The sequence below is a fragment of the Eschrichtius robustus genome, chromosome 2, assembly GCF_028021215.1.
Source record: "Eschrichtius robustus isolate mEscRob2 chromosome 2, mEscRob2.pri, whole genome shotgun sequence".
NCBI lineage: Eukaryota > Metazoa > Chordata > Mammalia > Artiodactyla > Eschrichtiidae > Eschrichtius > Eschrichtius robustus.
Genome location: NC_090825.1, coordinates 174547445 through 174562251, shown reverse-complemented (window position 1 = coordinate 174562251; position 14807 = coordinate 174547445). Strand labels below are relative to the sequence as shown.

Below are 14807 nucleotides of genomic sequence, written 5' to 3'. Positions count from 1 at the left end.
TGGTAAATCTTATGTAATGTGTATTTTACCACAATAGAAAAATATTTTTAAAAATTTTGTTTTAAGCCCCTTGTTTGTGGTAACTTTTTAAGCAGCCCAAGGAAAAGGACACACTTGTGTAATTACAAAAAATACAGGAAAAATTAGGAGTGCTCCTGAATGTGGACCTTCCCCCACACCCACTTTACAGATGTGGAAACTGAGGCTCATGGAGTCATTTCCTGGTCTCCCGCCAACAATGTAGAATGGAAGTCGGCCCATGTCCTTTCCCTGTGGATGGTATGAGGTGGTCCCACATCCACCCACCCCTTTTCAGTAAAAACCACAATAAAAGAGCTTAGAAAATGTATTCCTTTGTTCTTTTCCTGTGAAATACCACACACAGGCAGGGAGGTGGGGAGTGGTGTAGGTGGGGGAGGTGGAAGCATTGGGGGGGGTCGTCCCGTCCCCCCCAAATCCAAGTTCTTCTTTTACAGTCCTTTAATGGGGTTCCCCAAGGACTTGGAAGGAATGGAGGGGTCCCCCAATAAGCCTAAGCTCAGAATCCAAATATAAAGTGCGGAATATACAGGGTGGGGGTACTGGGAATTAGGGCGGATGGGATGTCTGCTCCTCTCCGGTAGAAAAATAGACCTGGAATGAATTTGGGGGACTGGGGAGTTTGGGGTTTGTTTTGCATCCTTGGTTGCTTGGGTTCAGGGAAGCTGCTCGCGGCTTCCAACTCTGAAGTCTGGGGAGGGGCTGGCAGTGCTGGGGGATGTGTGCGGTCCCCTTAATGTGTCCCCAGCCTTGTATTGCCTCCTTGCCAGCCCCTAAGAAAGAGCGACTGGATCCTCCAGAGGGACCCAGGCTCTGGGGGTTGTTATCAGCCTAGACAGTGGGAAGGGGGTGTGAGACATGGCCCTGCTGGGGGAGTATTTGAGAGAGAGGTTTCCCTGCAGTCCAGGCTTTGCTGGGGAGGTAGGGGGTCCAGTGTCTGTGCAGGGCCTGGGAGAGGCAACTCCTCCTCTTGCGGCCGGCATGAGACGTGTCAGGACAGTGGACAAGTCCCGTGGGTTTTCAAGCTGGGAGGCCAGGACCTGGGTTTCCTGGAGGCTCCGTAGACTATGGGGTTTGTGCCATGGGGGGAGGTCTCTGGGCTCTGGTGTGTGTCTGGGACGGGGGCGTGTGGGATCCAGGATACCGATTGGCCTATTGGGAGCTAGACTGGGGGGTCTGAGCGTTCAAGATCCAGTGCTTGGGAGGACTCGGGTCAGAAACCAGGGGTTAAGGGGTTGGCATCCAGTGCCTGGAGGTGGTAGGGTCTGCCTCTTATGGATGAAGTTTTAGTACCCAGTGCCTGCGGTGAAGGGATCTGGGGTCCAACAGCTGCAGTCGCCAGCACCCGCTCCTCTGCCACTGGGCTCTCGTGACTGTGGTTTGAGGAGTGAGGATCTGGTGGGTCGGGGCTTGGAAATCTGGGATCCGGTGGCTGAGGGTATAATGGTTGAAATGTGGGGATCCGGGAGTCGAAGCAGAGGGATCCAGGACCCAGTGTCGAGGTAAAGGGATTCAGGAATCCAGTGGCTGGAGGGAGGGGGTCGGGGCCCCGGGACCTAGGCATTGCACTGTCAGGGTCCGGTGCGCTGAGGTTTCTTGATATCCAGAATCCAGTGGCCGAGCTTGGAGATCCAGGACTTGAAGCATGGGGATCTAGGATCTGCCAGTGGATCTAGGATCCAGTACTGCCTGAGGACACTGGATCTGGTGCCTGAGGCAGCTGGGGTCTGGGGGTTTAGATACAGGGTATGTGCTGCGGGGTATCAGGATCCATTAGCTGGGTTGCGGGGGATCCAGTGGTTACGACATGGAGGTCCAGGACTCAGTACGTGTTGGGGGAGAGGGAAACGTGGGAACCAGTGGCTGGGCTGTGGGGATGCAGGACCCAGTGGATGAAGTGTGGGGATCCTGTGGTTTGAATGCGTGGTGGGGGGGGACCTGGGATCCACTGGCTGGGCCCTCAGTCTCCAGTGGCCGAGGTGTGTGGGATGTCATGATGGAGGTGAGGGATCTGGGGGAGGGGTGGGCACTGGGTCCCTCACCTGGACGTGACCCCCAGGGCCTGCTTCATGTTCTCGTAGACCACGTAGGAGATGCTCACGGCTGGGATAACTTTCATGAAGTTGGGGGCAATGCCCCGGTAGAGGCCCCGCACGCCCTCCTGGGACAGGATGTGACGGAGCAGACCCAGCATAGACAGCTGGGGGGCTCCCTCGATGGAGGCTGGTAGGGGGTGGGGAGGCCAGGTAAGGCCAAAGGTCCCCCTCTCACTCCCCCCCCCCCACTCCCCCCCAGGGCTGGGCCAGGTGGCCACTGCAGCAGGAGGGAGGAGGGTTAGACTAACAGTGGGACCTACCACTCAGAGTTGGGACTTCTACTGGCCTTGGAATTGGCTGCTCATCTCTTCACCCCAATCTGGAGGCCCCAAGTTTGGGGATGACTAGAAACAGAGCAGCTATGTGCGGAGGGGGAGGTGGGAGAGGGCACAGAAATTTCCTCTTCCTGGAACTCAATTCCTTCTCCCTTTTCCCAGCTAACTCTTATTCAACCTTCCAACCTCCATTCCAAACCAGCTCTTCAGGGGAGCCCTCCTTGGCACCCCTGTCTAAGTCCAGCTTTTCCTTCTCCCCTTTATTCAACCCTAAATCCACACTTCATTGTGGAATGATTTATTCACCATCTTCCTTCCTCTCCAACTTGGGAGCTCTTTGAGGGTGGAGGACCACATCTGTCTTATGCACGGATGACCCCCAGCAAAAATCACAAAACACAAATGCTAAAATCCCCGAGGAAATTCTCAAAAGAGATTCAGGGATAGTAGCGGGAAAAGAAAAGAAAAAAGAACCTCAAAAGAGCAATACAGAGAAATACAGTAAAACAATTGTAGCCTGGCCCTGCTCCTCCTTGACCTCACTATATCCCAGCCTTGCAAATTAGAACTCAAGTTACCAGCCCGGAAAGCTGCCTCCCGGCTGAGATGGCTAGGATGATCTTCCGGCACTGGCTGTATCTGTTCTCCTACTTAGGGTAAAGGGCTCCCATCCCAATGTCACAAAAGGGTAAACTGAGGCCCAGAGAAAAGTAGGGACTTTAGTCAAGGCCATCAAAATCCAGGAGGATCGCAGCCCGGGACTCTGCCTTCTCACGGGGAGGAGCTGGGGATGGGAAGGTGGACCCAAGTCGTGAGACCTTCCCTACCTCCTCCTCCCACCCAGGCCTCACCTTGGGCCTGCATGCGGGTCCGGACCAGGGCCAGGGGGTAACTGGCTATCTGGCCACACGTGCTGGAAATGGTGCCGCAGGCCAGGAGCACGAGGATGCCTGGGTCGGCCGAGTCGTGGCTATACTGCTGGAGCCACCGGTTCTTCAGGGTCTGGCAAGGGTGGAAAAGGGAGGAGGGTGGGTTGGAGGTGGGTGACACCAGGACCCTGGCTTCAGAGGTCCTGCTGGCTGGCTTCTGTATCCCGTGATGGCTGGTGTTAGCCAAGCATTTTACCTGCATGCTCTCACTCAAACCTCACCTAGACCCTCTCTGGTATGTGGAATAACAGCCCCCCTACTGTTCCTGCCTTAATCCCTGGAATCTGTGACTATGGTACCTTCTGTGGCAAAAGGGACTTTGCAGATGGGATTAAGTTAAGGATCTGGAGATGCGAGATTATCCCAGGATATCCAGGGGGGTCCAATGTCATCACAAGTCTCCTTGTAAGAGTCAGAGAAGGAGATGTGATGACAGAAACAGAGATCAGAGAGAGACAGAGAGAGAGATCTCGGGGCAGGGGGGAGATGTTATGCTGTTGGCCTTGAAGATGGAGAAGGGGCCATTAGCCAAGGAACGTGGGCACCATTAGAAACTGGAATATGTAAGGAAACAGATTCTCCCATAGAGCCTCCAAAAGGAAAGCAGCCTTGATTTTAGCCCAGTAAGACGCATTTTGGACTTCTGACCTTCATAACTGTGAGATAATAAGTTTGTGATGTTTTAAACCACGGTTTGTGGTCATTTGTTACAGCAGCCATTGGAAACTCATACAATCTCCAAGGTGGCCACCCCGCCCTTATCCCTTACCACTTCAGCTCAAACCTGCCGACTCCAATGGCCAAGCATCCATGGCTCAGCCTGAGGATTTTATCTGGTCCCAGGCAAGGCTGCTCTGAGTACACAGGAACAGGTGGGCAGTGCTGGGAAATTAGCACCCCCAGAAGCAACCTTCAAATGATGACTGACTTGGTGTATCAATACCCCAGCTCCCTTGCCTCTCTGATGGGGGCATGTTCTACACTTTCTCCCGGAGGTGTCCACCAGGATTGAGCTCCACCTGTCTGCTGTGGTATCTTGCTTGATAATGCACCGTTACGGGTTTAAATGCATCCCCCACCAAAAAAAAAAAAAAGATGTGTTGGGGTCTTAACCTTAGAATATGACCTTATTTGGAAATAGGGTCTTTGCAGACATAATGAATTAAGATGAGGTCATACTGGAGTAGGGTGGGCCCTTAACCCAATATGATTGGTGTCCGTAGAAGAAGAGCAGAAGAAGAAAAAGGACCCATAGGGGAGAAGACAGTCATGGCAACAGAGGCAGAGACTGGAGTGATGCGTCCACAAGCCAAGGAACAAGCCAAGGAACAAGCCAAGGACTGCTGGCAAAGGCCAGAAGCTGGGAGGAGGCAAGGAAGGATACCCCCTACAGATTTCAGAGGAAGCATGGCCCTGTTGACACCTTGATTTTGGACTTCTAGCCTCCAGAACTGTGACAATAAATTTCTGTTGTTTTTTTTTTTTTTTTTAATTTTTTTTTTTTTAATTTATTTTATTTATGGCTGTGTTGGGTCTTCGTTTCTGTGCGAGGGCCTTCTCCAGTTGTGGCAAGCGGGGGCCACTCTTCATCGCGGTGCGCGGGCCTCTCGCTATCGCGGTCTCTCTTGTTGCGGAGCACAGGCTCCAGACGCGCAGGCTCAGCAATTGTGGCTCACGGGCCCAGCCGCTCCGCGGCATGTGGGATCTTCCCAGACCGGGGCTCGAACCCGTGTCCCCTGCATTGGCAGGCGGATTCTCAACCACTGCGCCACCAGGGAAGCCCTCTGTTGTTTTAAGTCACCCAGCTTGTGGCACTTTGTGAGGGCAGCCCTAGGAAACTAATACTAAAGCATGATACTGTTCGATTGCCTTCCCTTCCCTGTCTTACTACTTCCCCCCAAAACAACTTGCCCCCCCATCCCTGTTTCTGGAAGACCTCCAACTAAGACAAGTACCATTACGATCCCCATTTTATTGATGAGAAACTGAGGATCAACAGAAGTTACTTGCCCAAAGCCACAAGATAAAGGTGACAATCAACATTCAGAGCCACCCCCAAGTCCAGAGCTGTGCCCTTGGCCAATCCCTTCTGAAGCCTTCTGTGAGGCCTCTGTAAATCCAGGATCTTCTTTTTGGCCTTGGGACTGGAATTGCTCATAGGTTTCATTTCCTAAGTCAACTCCAGTGCATTGGTAATGGCTGCCTGGAACTGTGTTGAGAGGGACTCAGTGCTGTGATGGATTGGTGATGTCTGGCCTGGGCATGGAAAGGGCAAATGAGAATCGTTTACCATTACTGCCTTTGCCATTTTAATAGCCACCTTTATGGGGCTGGAGCTGCATTTGCCAAATAGGTGTTTTTAAGAGCAGTTCTGTTAAAAAGAGGTTCTGATGACTGGAAAAGTATGGCTAACACTGGGCTTAAAAAAAAAAAAAAAGGTAAATCACTTTTCTGCAGGACTTCTCAGAGCCTTTAAGGGACTAATTTAGATCTTGAAATGCCAAGAGGGCACAGGGCTTTTCAAACTTCTTCAAACACAGACCTCCAAACTCCCTTTTGTGGTGAAGAATGAATGAAATAAGGTTGCAGAATAAGGTCTTATTTCTGCTCATGACTCTGAATGCCTTCCTATCACATTTAGGAGAAACCCAAACTCATGATCAATTGAGTCCTTGCTGACTCTTCAGCTCCCTCCAGCCACTCAAGACTTCCACTCCTCAACAACAAAACAATCTCATCAAAAAATGGGCAGAAGACCTAAATAGACATTTCTCCAAAGAAGACATTTAAGATGGTCCACAGGCATGTAAAAAGATGCTCAGTGTCGCTAATTATTAGAGAAATGTAAATCAAAACTGCAGTGAGGTATCACCTCACACTGGTCAGAATGGCCATCATTAAAAAGTCTACAAATAATAAATGCTGGAGAGGGTGTGGAGAAAAGGGAACCCCCCTACACTGTTGAAGAGAATGTAAATTGGTGCAGCCACTATGGAAAACAGTATGGAGGTTCCTTAAAAAACTAAAAATAGGGTTGTCATATGATCCAGCAGACATATATCTGGATATATGGCATATATCTGGATAAAACTATAATTCGAAAAGATACATGCGCACTTATGTTCATAGCAGCACTATTTACAATAGCCAAGACACGGAAACAACCTAAATGTCCATTGCCAGATGAATGGATAAAGAAGATGTGGTACATATATACAGTGGAATATTACTCAGCCATAAAAAAACATGAAACATTGCCACTTGCAGCAACATGGATGCAACTAGAATTATCATACTAAGTGAAGTAAGTCAGAGAAAGACAAATACCGTTAAGATAGCACTTATATGTAGAATCTAAAAGATGGTACAAATGAACTTATCTACAAAACAGAAACAGACTCACAGACATAGAGAACAGACTTATGGTTACCAAAGGGGAAAGGTCGAGGTGGGGAGGGATAAATTGGGAGTTTGGGATCAGCTGATATATACCACTATATATAAAATAGACAAACAACAAGGTCCTACTGTATAGCACAGGAACTATACTCAATGTCTTGTAATTAACCATAATGAAAAAAAAAAAAAAAGACTTCCACTCCTCCAATAGGCCATATTCATTCCTGCTTCTGGACCTTGGCATTGGCTGTGCCCTTGTTCACACACCCTCCTATATATTCAACTCATCACTCCAACACCACCTCTCAGAGACATTCCTAGACATGCCCCCCTCCCGCCCATGGCTACTTTCGATTGCATGTCCTGTTTATTATCTTCAGAGAACATTTCAGGATCTGAAATTACTTATTTGCTGGTTGACTTGACTTCTTTGTTCATTGGAGGGGTGTCCCGGGAGGACAAGAATTATGTTGTACTCCCTGAATGCAGCAGCCAGCACAGTACCCAGAACACACGGATGCTTAGGACATAGTTGCTAAGTGAACGGGTGAATGAGTGAATGAATGAATAAATGAACGAACGAATGAATGAAGCCTTGTCTCACTTGGCTTCGTAGACGCTGGGTGCTGGTAGGGCAGGTATGGATGGCAGGTACCGGGGATCTTAGATCAGGACCAGCTACGTCATTTGCGGGGCCCAGTGCGAAATAAAAATATGGGAGGTTCCTTGTTCAAAGATTATTAAGAATTTCAAGAGGGTGACAGCAAAGCATTCAACTAAGTGTGGAGCCCTTCTGAGTTGGTGACTCTACAGGTTGCCTGCCCATGAAGCTGGGCTGGATACAAAGATTGGGGGGAGGGGCTTCCCTGGTGGCGCAGTGGTTGAGAATCTGCCTGCCAACGCAGGGGACATGGGTTCGAGCCCTGGTCTAGGAAGATCCCACATGCCGTGGAGCAACTAGGCCCGTGCGCCACAACTACTGAGCCTGCGCGTCTGGAGCCTGTGCTCCGCAACAAGAGAGGCCATGACAGTGAGAGGCCCGCGCACCGCGATGAAGAGTGGCCCCCGCTTGCCGCAACTAGAGAAAGCTCTCGCACAGAAACGAAGACCCAACACAGCCAAAAATAAATAAATAAATTAAAATTTAAAAAAAAAAAAAAGTTGTTTAAAAAAAAAAAAAAGATTGGGGGTATGCCTGGGAACTTCTGAGGCTGTGCTAATTGGGAGAACCTGGTGATCCCACCAGGAGAAGGGAAAAGCAATGGATGAGGTCCCTGGAAGAGAAACAGCAAAAACTCCCAGCTCCTGCTTCTCCTGATAAAGGCCCCGAGATGCTGGTCATGGGGTATGGATTTTATGGCGGCGGCAATTACTGAAACGGCCTTGAAGAAGATATTGGCCTGGAGGTGGAGGTGCGTCTGACCCACGTTTTTGGGGGGATGGGCATCTTTGAAGCTCATCTTCGCCTGCTCCCACGATTCTGTGAGCTAGAGTGGTCCCCGACTTTCACATGTCCTGAGACCCGGGAAGGCCAAAGTACAGATGGAAGGATCTTGCGGTGGGAAGTGGAAGAGTGGCGGGGCAGGGGGGGGAGGTCCAATGCCTGAAGGAGTTCCCCGGGATCCCAAGGCCCATGGTGCTTTGCTTCTCCACCCCTAGCTAGTCGACTGAGCCAGCCCCACAGGAAGGGCAGATCCCAGAGAAGGGAGGACCACAGACCTCGTAGACGGCCAGGTCGATGCCCGCGTAGGGGACGATACCCAGCACGTTGGGCAGGTAGCCGCGGTAGAAGGCTTGGGGCCCTTCTCGCTCCAGGATCCGCCACGCACAGTCAAGCAGCCCCTTATACTGGCCCGTCCGGCGAAGGGTCAGCCGTGTCTTCAGTACCTGGGGAGAAGCCGGTTATCCCTGGAAAAGCTGCCTTCGGAATCACTACATCCAGGAATGAAGACACTTAGAAATTGTACCTCCTAGATGGAGATACCCTGAGAATAACTGAATTAAAAGAACCACTTGTGGGACTTCCCTGGTGGTCCAATAGTTAGGACCCTGCACTTCCCTTGCAGGGGGCACGGGTTCGATCACCAGTCGGGGAATTAAGATCCTGCATGCTGCTTGGTGTGGCCAAAAAAAAAAAATAAATAAATAAATATATAAATAAATAAAAGAACCACTTGTCCTAGAATCTTCTTCTACCCCCAAACTCTATACCTACAAACTGGTTACGCCTATCAGAGTTGCACGTGGCACCCACTGCCGTCTCCCAATATCTTGTTCCCTTCTCCCTTATCAATAGAAACTGCTATTTTCAGCAAGAACACAGCCTCTAGAAATAAAGACTACATTTCTCAGCTTCCCTAGGCGTGTGGCCGTGTGACTGAGTCCTAGCTGATGAAACAGAAGGTGAAGAGGTATGCAAGGCTGTCAGAAAGCATCCTTAAAGGCAGGGAGGTGTTCCTTCCTCTGTTCCTCCTTCTTGGCTGGAGGGTGGATGCTGTGACTGGGGCACAAGCAGTCATTTTAGGCCATGAGGTGGGTGTCACATGCTGAGGTGGTAGAACAAGATAGAGGGAAGGAACCTGGGTCTCTAACACTCTGAAGCCACCAGACCATCCCTGAACTGCTCACCTCCGGACTTCATTTATGTGATTTGAGTTTTCCGTCACTCAGAATCCTAAGTGATGCCTGGCACAATCTGAAACTTGAAATGATTTCTCCAAAAATGGTTTCACCTAGAAATGATTCCCTGGGGGACAAGCATCCTGGAAACCAGTATCCTTAGACGAGTCATATCCATAAATGCCTGGACCCCACAACTGTTATCTAAACAGCTAAACCAACACTACTGTCCCCAGAAGTCACATCTCAAACCGTGATACCCAGACCAGCTACACACGAAGGAGCATTGCTCTAATGAGCTACAGTCTGAATCAAGAAGAAGCAAAGCATTATAATCCCAATGTTTATCCCACCTTGGAGTGAAATGGTTATTGCAGGCCCGCCCCCAGCCCTGCGACGGAGCCTCTGCTAGGGCCCCTCTTTCTCACCTCCATGGGGTAAATGATGGTTTGGGCTGTGGCACCAGCCAGGGAGCCAGCCACAAAGCGCTCCTGCACATGCAGTGTCTCCTGCTGCCCCCAGATGGCCCGCTTGATCTGAGAGGGAGACACAGAGGTGGCGGGACCTCAGGGGTTGGGCCTTCAGTGCACTTGGACCTTCCCTCTGCTGTCCTCCTCCTGGGCGCATCCCGAAGGGGAGCAGATGCCCACTCCTGGGGACCTGCAGACATCCCCCACCCCAGGCCAATCCTGCAAATCCTCATGTCTGTAGCCCACGCCTCCCCATGCCTGTCCCCACCTGCTCATAGGCCATGAACTTGATTGCCGACTCAGGTGCAATCTTGAGCACGTTAATCCCGTTGCCACGCCACAGGGAGCGCACGCCCCCCTCTTGGATCATGCTCTGTAGGCCTCCCAGGATGTTCAGCCGGTTGGTCTTGGAGGCGTGGACCTGGGTGGGAAGACCGGGTGGCTTTGGGGACCCCTCCAGGGGTCCAGGCCTAGGGAAGGGGGTGGGTCTCTCCAGGGCCCCTCACCTGCATGAAGACCTTGAGGCGGTCCAGGGGGGCTGTGCCCGTCCGGGACACGGCACCCGCCATCGCACCCGCCACCAGCTGTTTCCACCACATGCCGGTCAGCTTCTCCTGCTCCGAGAACTCATCCGGGACAGTCAGGCACTCGCCAATGTCCAGGACCTGGGGATGCAGAGGCTGGGGGTGTCATGCCCCAGTGGGGCTGGGGGGATGCAACTCTGCCCTAAACTGGGGCGTCTCCCCCATGACTCCCAGGGTGCCCACCAGTGAATCCCACTCCACCAGTGAATCTCACTTGGAGAGCCCAAGAGATCCCTCTTGGACCCCTACCAGATCCAGCCCCGCGGTCTCCACAGACGATAACAACATCCTTCCTGGGGATCTCCACCAAATCCCATCAAAGCATCCTATTCAAGTCTCTACCCCACAGGGGACTTCCCTGGTGGTCCAGTGGTTAAGACTCCACGCTTCCACTGCAGGGGGCATGGGTTCGATCCCCGGTTGGGGAACTAAGATCCCACATGCCGCGTGGTGTGGCCAAAAATAAATAAATAAAAGAGGATATATAAGAATATATATATTATGGGAATTCCCTGGCCGGTCCTGTGGTGAGGGCTCTGCGCTTCCACTGCAGGGGGCACAGGTTTGATCCCTGATCAGGGAACTAAGATCCTGCATGCCGTGCAGCACGGCCAAAAAAACAAAACAAAACAAAACAACAAAAAAACCCAAACAACCACAACAAAACAAACAAGCCCCTGCCCCATAAAGATCCCTCCAGAGCCAATCAGATCCCTCCGAAGGATCCCACCCAAGGGTCTCCCACGTAAGAATTCCAGAAGATACCTCCAGGGCCACACAAGATCCTACCAGGGACGTCCTATAATATGGAGCCCAGCAGATCCCTCCTGGGGGGGTCTCCAGATCCCCAGGGGTCTCCCCCGCAGAGATCATCCCCCCTCTAGCACCCTTCACCTGCAGACATCTTAACCAAGCCCCTCATGGGTCCCCCAGGGTGGGAATCTCTGGATCTCCCAAGAGGATCTCAGCAGATCCCATGGATGGACCCCTCCAGATGCCATCAGATCCTACCAGATGCATCACTCAGGGATTCCCACCCTGGAAATGGCAATCCAGAGCACTTCCTCCCTCCCAACTTCCGGTAGATCCCGTGAGACCCTCTGAAGACAGTGGCTTCCTAACTTGTCTTTTCAGCAGCAGAATCCTTTATTGAGGGGAATAGAAACCAGCAGAAAGAGAGCCATGTGGTTGAGGGTGGGAGACCAGATGCCCCATCTGGTGAGCCCTTTCTTCCCTGAACCCCCAGAGGCCCCACAGTTAAATCTGAAGGGTCCCCATCAGCTGGCAGAGACTTCCCCAAATGGGTCCCGGGAGCCCCAGATGGAGGAAGAGGAGAGCAGAGCCTCAGTCCTTGGCTGCTCCCAGTGGCTCCTCCTTCTAGAGTCCTGAGCCAGCCCCTCCCCCCACGCCCTGGGGAAGAGGGCCTGACCACCAGGCTGGGACAGCCGCCCCCCACCTCACCGTGGAATGCTTCCAGAAATACAGCACGTCTTCCACATTCTCCAGCGAATGCAACAGGAAGTGGTCACGCCATTCCTGCCAGTCAATGGTCATGGTGCCATCACGGTCCATGCTGCGGGGGGAGGGGTACAGGTGGGACAGAATCAGTGCCTGGGTCCAGGGGTGAGTTGAGTGAGGTTCTCGTGGATTTGGGGGGTAGACTGAGCTCCTTGGCACTGGGAGCTCCCCATTTTACAGAGGGGGAAACTGAGGTTCAGAGAGGGGAAGCAACTGGGCCAAGATCTCAGCTCCACTGCCTTGGGATTGGGTCTGAGGCTCAGAGGCTCAAGGTGGCTGAGGGGTCTTGGGGACCTGAGTTACCTGGGATTCTGGACACCCCGCTACTCACCTGTGCAGGATTTTCTCTGCCTGCTCCAGCGAGATGGAAATGCCCAGAGCTCGGAAACTCTGCTGGATCTCAGAGACGTCGATATGACCTGGGGAGGGGGCCCGAGGTGGGGAAGTGTGTGTGTAGGGACCCTGAGATGGAGGACCAGGACAGCTTGGAATGGGGATATTGAAGAAGACCAGCGGATCCAGGAACCCAAGGTGAGGTTTGTGGCAGGGTTGCGGGGGGGGGGTCCTTGACCCACTGGGATCAGAGGGGTAGAACTGGGCCATATTGGGGGGGGGTCTTCTGTTTGATGAATGAATGAAGGATTGAATCCAGGGATAATTATGGGGGTCTCTATGCCACAGGGGGTTGAGAGGCAATATTGGACACCCAGAAAAAGCGATGGGGGTGTCTCTGTCTCATAGGGAATCCAGGAGCCATATGGGGGGATCTTTGTCCCACAGAAAAATAAGACTAATAAATAATAGCATCCCACCCCAGAAGGAAAAGGAGGTGGGATAGGCCGGCTGGGCCCCGAACCACCTAGCTGGGGGTGAGGAGAGCTCCCAAAATAGCGTGTGAGTCATCAGGGAGAAGCGGCCCTCCCTCCTCCTAGCGCTGCCAGCTCTAACCCTGTTGGCATCTCCAGGGCCCCCACAGCCCCATCCCTTGGCCTCACCATCCTGATTCCGGTCCAGACTGTGGAACAGAAGTAGCAGGCGCTGTTCCCGCTCCTGCAGATAGAGGATAAACTCCTCCAGGTCAAGGCCGCCATCTGAGTCAGCGTCACCCTCAGGGGAGATGCCCTGGCAGGGGGGAAGGGCCAGAAGGAGTTCTGGGAAACTGCTCCCCCAATCTGGAGGAGGCAAGACAAGCTTATGCCCCAGGAACCCAGGTGCCCCCTTCCCCCAGCCCTGCACCTAGAGGACCAGGGCGGGGAAGTCACCCCCTCCCTTGATCATCTCTTTCCTCAACAAGATACCCAAGGCCAAGGTGGGTCTGTGAGGTGGACAGCGGCTGTCCAGTTTTCCTGGTGAGCAAAACGAGGCTCTCCAAGGTCAAGTCACTTGTTCAAGGTTACAGAGCTGGGAAGTGAGTAGGTGGACTTGGGCTCTTGTCTCCGAAAGCCTGTCCTTCCAGCTGTCTCTTATATGAACTTGTCCACGTGGCAGTTTCAAGAGCTCTCCTTGGAGACAGCACTGGGCAATGTGGGGCAATGACACATCCACACTGAACATCTGCAGGGCCTCTGTTTTCCCATCTGTAAAGTGGGAGGTTGACTGGAGGTCTCAGGGTGCTATGGAGACGGTCCAGTGGCATCTGGGCCTCCAGGTGTGGGGGGACACATGCACGGGCTTGGGGTCAAGTTCCTGCTTTGATAGGTGCATCCCCAGCTGAGGGTGGCCTCGGATAGGATTGGGTCCTTGGCTGGGACAGCCTGGGGCATAGAGCCAAGCCCAGGAAAGGACAGGGAAGGGAATGTAAACACAGAGGCTGGGGAGGGTGTGTCTCCTGGAGGTGAGTGCAGGCCTTGTGTCTCGGGTTGTGCAAAGAGTTCAGAGGAGGGTGTGTCCTGGGCAGTGGGCAGGAAAGCGCACGCGGCCCCATTCCCAGGCAGACATCCCTCACCCCGAGGGAGGAGGGGGACGGGTTTGGCAGCCGAAACTGCAGGCCTGGGGCCTCGGTGGTCCTGTCTTGAGCGAGCCCGTTAGGCCCGGACACGGGCGGGCAGGGGGAAGGGGACAAGGACGCCCAAGCTAGGAACAGGTCCAGGAGTCCAGCCACAGGCACTCCCGGGCTGCTCCCGGCACTCCATTCAGCGGCTCGGGTTACCCGGCGCGGGCTGGGCTCCAGCGCCACGAGCCAGGAGGGGGTCCCTGCGAGGGTACCTGTTGGGCTCCGCGGTCCGGGTTGCCCCCGCCCAGCCGGGCCAGTCCCTGGCGCAACTCGTGGACGTCCACGCGACCATCCTTGTTACTGTCCAGCTCCTCGAAGAGGCGACCCCAGCGCTGACGCCGCTCCGCATCGCCCGGGCCCCCCCGCATGGCGCCCGCCCCGGGGGGAGGGGAGGCCCGGCAGCGGCGGCCTCAGCGGGGGCTTGACGGCTCCCCCTCCCCCCAGGGGCCCCGCAGGGCCAGCTCCGCGGCCACTGCCACCGCAGCCTCCGCGCTGCCTGCCCGGCTCTGGCACTTGTTGGAGGCGGTGGCTGCTAGCCGTCGCCGCCCGCGCCAGAACTTGCGTCTCCTCCGCATTGGGGGGAGGGGGATGGGGCGGAGCTGGGGGGGGCGTGTCAGGGATGCTCTGGTATTAGCATAATCTAGGGAGCATCACGTTCATTCTGGGAAGGGGGGTTCGAGAGATCAATAATCTCAGGTCTGGTTTCCGAGTTCCGTTTCTGCGTGCCTCAGTTTACCCTCTGCCCAAGGGGACGAGGTAGGGAGATGTCAGAGATTGGGTTACGTAATCCCTTTCCACTTGACCTCCCTCCTCTACTAATCCTCCTCAGAAACTAAAGTTCTCGGTTTCCCTAGACGTACTCAGAACCAACTCTGTGCCATCTAG

At 53.5% G+C, this 14807-nt stretch overlaps 1 protein-coding gene across 5 annotated transcripts; it reads right to left on the bottom strand.

Moving 5' to 3' along the window:
• Window positions 1-73: 73 nt before the first annotated feature.
• On the bottom strand, window positions 74-14446 carry SLC25A23 (solute carrier family 25 member 23). Of its 5 annotated transcripts, XM_068537154.1 has the most exons (12): window positions 14135-14446; window positions 12925-13051; window positions 12261-12348; window positions 11873-11984; window positions 10334-10492; window positions 10096-10248; window positions 9786-9893; window positions 8458-8625; window positions 8139-8225; window positions 3262-3412; window positions 2082-2262; window positions 1338-1766 (listed from the first exon to the last, which is right to left on the bottom strand). In XM_068537154.1, the coding sequence occupies exons 1-12, from the start codon at window positions 14288-14290 to the stop codon at window positions 1712-1714; spliced, it is 1545 nt and encodes a 514-aa protein (XP_068393255.1). In that variant the 5' UTR covers window positions 14291-14446; the 3' UTR covers window positions 1338-1711. The 5 variants fall into 5 exon arrangements, with proteins under 5 accessions (XP_068393251.1, XP_068393255.1, XP_068393252.1 ...); XM_068537150.1 differs by lacking the exon at window positions 8139-8225 and having other exon boundaries at window positions 74-1471; XM_068537151.1 differs by lacking the exon at window positions 8139-8225.
• Window positions 14447-14807: the final 361 nt, after the last annotated feature.